This window comes from Bison bison, unplaced genomic scaffold, assembly GCF_000754665.1.
Source record: "Bison bison bison isolate TAMUID 2011002044 unplaced genomic scaffold, Bison_UMD1.0 scf7180017864495, whole genome shotgun sequence".
Classification (NCBI taxonomy): Eukaryota; Metazoa; Chordata; class Mammalia; order Artiodactyla; family Bovidae; genus Bison; species Bison bison.
Window position 1 is genome coordinate 12,880,966 of NW_011495054.1, and position 2,959 is coordinate 12,883,924.

The 2,959-nt window shown below is 53.3% G+C and overlaps 2 protein-coding genes across 2 annotated transcripts in view; one reads left to right on the forward strand and one right to left on the reverse strand.

Moving 5' to 3' along the window:
• DUSP18 (dual specificity phosphatase 18) overlaps positions 1 to 1,958 on the reverse strand; it is a 5,296-nt gene extending 3,338 nt beyond the window's left edge. The window contains exon 1 of the mRNA XM_010828781.1: positions 1,629 to 1,958. The gene's annotated coding sequence lies outside the window, so the exon portion shown is untranslated. The remainder of the gene's footprint in view (positions 1 to 1,628) is intronic.
• Positions 1,944 to 2,959, forward strand: part of LOC104980150 (chromosome unknown open reading frame, human C5orf52) — a 4,749-nt gene continuing 3,733 nt past the window's right edge. The window contains exon 1 of the mRNA XM_010828780.1: positions 1,944 to 2,430. Within this exon, the coding sequence (XP_010827082.1) occupies positions 2,165 to 2,430 (266 nt within the window). The 5' untranslated portion in view covers positions 1,944 to 2,164. The remainder of the gene's footprint in view (positions 2,431 to 2,959) is intronic.

Sequence of the window (2,959 nt, forward strand, 5' to 3'; positions counted from 1 at the left end):
GTTTTTCAGGCAAGATTACTGGAGTGGGTAGCCATTCCCTTCTCCAGGGGATCTTCCCTACCCAGGGATCAAACCGGATCTCCTGCATTGAAAGCAGATTCTTTACAGTCTGAGCTACCAGGGGCAGAGGAAAAGCCCGACCCTCAACCAACTGGAAGCCCAAATGCTAAGGGATGTTCTGGAGCCTCATCACCTGAAAACTCAGAGAGAAGTGGACAGAAGGCCCCCAAAACTAGTGCCCAGCGGGCAACAGGAATTAGGGGAGGCTGCCATTCATTACAGGGACAAAATGTGTGGTGAGAAGACACTGCTCTGGAAGGTGAGGATAGTGATGAGAGGAAAGTCATTTTCATGCTAATCAAGAAACACTTATCAGGCACTGTGGTAGGTGCTGGGGATACTGAAATGTACAAGACAGCCATGGCCCCCTCTCTCACAGAACTCAAAGTCTCATGGGAAAGACAGACATTAAATAGGCAATTATGGGTGCAACAGAGTTGAGCAATAGGGATAATAGTGCCTACCCTAAAAAATCTTTTCCCTTCCAACTTTTAGATTAAAAAGAGAAGAAAATTGAAGATCATTTTTCACCTGTACAATGAATACCTAAAAGTGCTCTAGGAGAAAGACCTTGGTGTGTGTTATGGATGATTAACTGCTAAAATTATTGTTAAGTTATCTGGATTTAGCAGAGAATTTGCATCTTGAGTGATCTGAGCTGAACCTGAAGACTATTAATAAGTTACATTTGGAAGTTTAATTTCAATGAAGTAAATGTTTGTTGTGCAAGAAACAAATACTGACTTACTAAACAAAGATGGTGTGGTATGCTTGTTTTTTTTTCACAAGGTTCCTGAGAACCCAACTGCAGCATCTCAATTCAACTGAATGAGAAACGTGTTTAGTATCAAAAGAGCCCAAGACACTGGTGTGAAAGTACATCTCAGAGGTTGGATAATTACTGTGGCATACTTACTGGTCACTTTGTACAATGTAGGTCTGAAGTACAGTGGTGAAAACATTAAATGTGACATTTCAAAAAAAAAAAGAATGGTGTGAGGATTAAATGAGGTAATCCATGTAAAGTGTTTAACACAGGGCCTGGCACATAATTAACTACTGTTGCTGTTGTTAGGGAAGTTAAAATCTAGGGCATTATGAGAATGAAGAGTAAATGGAGTTACTTCAGGCTGGGGCTACAGAGTTGCAAAGATCGCCTGAAGAAATGACCCAAAGATCTGAAGAACTTTTAACTTGAGGGGGAGAGAGCGGGAGAAAGAGCGACTCGGCGGCATCTCAGTGTCACAATTCTACAGCCTACAAAACAGCATAGCAAGCCGGTGTCTGGGGTTAATATCTCCATTTTATACACGGGGAAAGTGAGGCAGAGTGGGGAAAAGGACCTGTCTAGGGTCACAAAGCAAGGCTCAAAACAGCCGATCTTTCTAGAGAGAAAAGTGGGCAAACGCCATGCGGCTTTCGTTAATACTGGGTTATAAAACGTGGAACATAGTCCAAGGGTTGATGGGAGAAAGGTGCCACTTCAGGGGTGAGTCAGGTAGATTTCCCGGGGAGTTGGCGTTGGAATGGGCTTATTTGCCCGCTGTGTCAAGACCTCGGGGTCTTACCTCTCTCTCGCGGGCGGGAGGGCAAGTGCATTCAGGAAGCAACCTTGGGCGAGCGTCTCCGGGTCAGAGAAGATCGGTCACGACCCAGGAGCCACTGTCCCCACCGGCCAGGGGCTCCGGTTTCCATAGCAATGGTCCCTTGTTGCAGAAAGAGATGCGCCGTGCCGGGTCTCCGGAGAAACCCCGGCCTCGTTTTCCCCGTCCTGGAGCTGCCAGGCCCGGACTCACCAGCCACCGCCCTGCGATCACGCGGGAACCCCAGCAGTCCTAGTCGAAAAGTAGGGTCCAGGCTCTGCGTGCCGCAGCCCACTAGTTCTCGCCCAGCCCGTCTCCATGGCAACGCACCGGGCGGCGCCACGGCAGTCGCCAAGGGACAATCCGGCCGCATCCGCAGGCTTCCGGGCTACGCCCACACGGCCCGCCCCACCCCACCCCCTGGTCCCGCCTTCCTTGCGTGTCTCCCGGGCAACGTGCCGTGCTCCGCGCACCGCGTCTGCGCAGGCGCTCACTCCGTGTCTGCGCGCGCTCAGAAGAACATGGACCCCGAGAAGGCTCCCATTCCCGAGTTGCTCGCCAAAGCGGGAGACGAAAACTCAGCGGTTGGCCAGCAGCTCCGACCCTCGGTCACATGGAACCTAGACTCGCCCGTTGCCGGTGAGGCGACCAGCAGTTCTGGCACCTACCCGGCGTCGGCCTTCTTCCGGCACAGTAGGCTCAGTAACCGCCGGGACACTCACGTAGGGAGCCAGCCGAAGATTTGCTTCCTGCGGCCGCGGACCGCGCAGCCGCTTGTTCTCTTCAGGTGCGGCCCGGGTACCCAGAGCGTTCGTCAGAGCCCGGACCCACGGGGAAGCCGAACTCTCTCAGACTTCTGTTCCCTCAGGCAGCCGCGGGGATCTTGGTCCTGGCTCTGCAGAACCTTGGGCGCCTCAGAGCCGGGGCTTTTCTTAGACCCCAGGAGAGTCTGAATGTCCCAGTCCAGGTCTTCACCCTCTCCGGAGCCCGAACGCCCTCAGCCCGGACTCTGAAGGAGGCTGAGATTCCCAGCTCAACCCATATATTCTCCGAACGCCCGGGCCCGGCCTGTAGTCTTCCCAGGCTTGACGTCGTCTGTCCAGAAGGTTCCTAGCGCCCCCTGGGCCGAGTCGAACTTCCTTACCAGCCGGGTGAAGCCCAGGTTCTCTCAGGCCTGACGCTTTCCTCAGTCTGCTTTCCGCAGTGACCCAGGGAAAGCCGTTCGTTCCCTCAGCCGTGGCCATGTCCCCACAGACCTCAGCTTCCCCTCGCCGCCTCCATTTCACACTCCCTCAGAGTACCCGCCCCCGCACCCC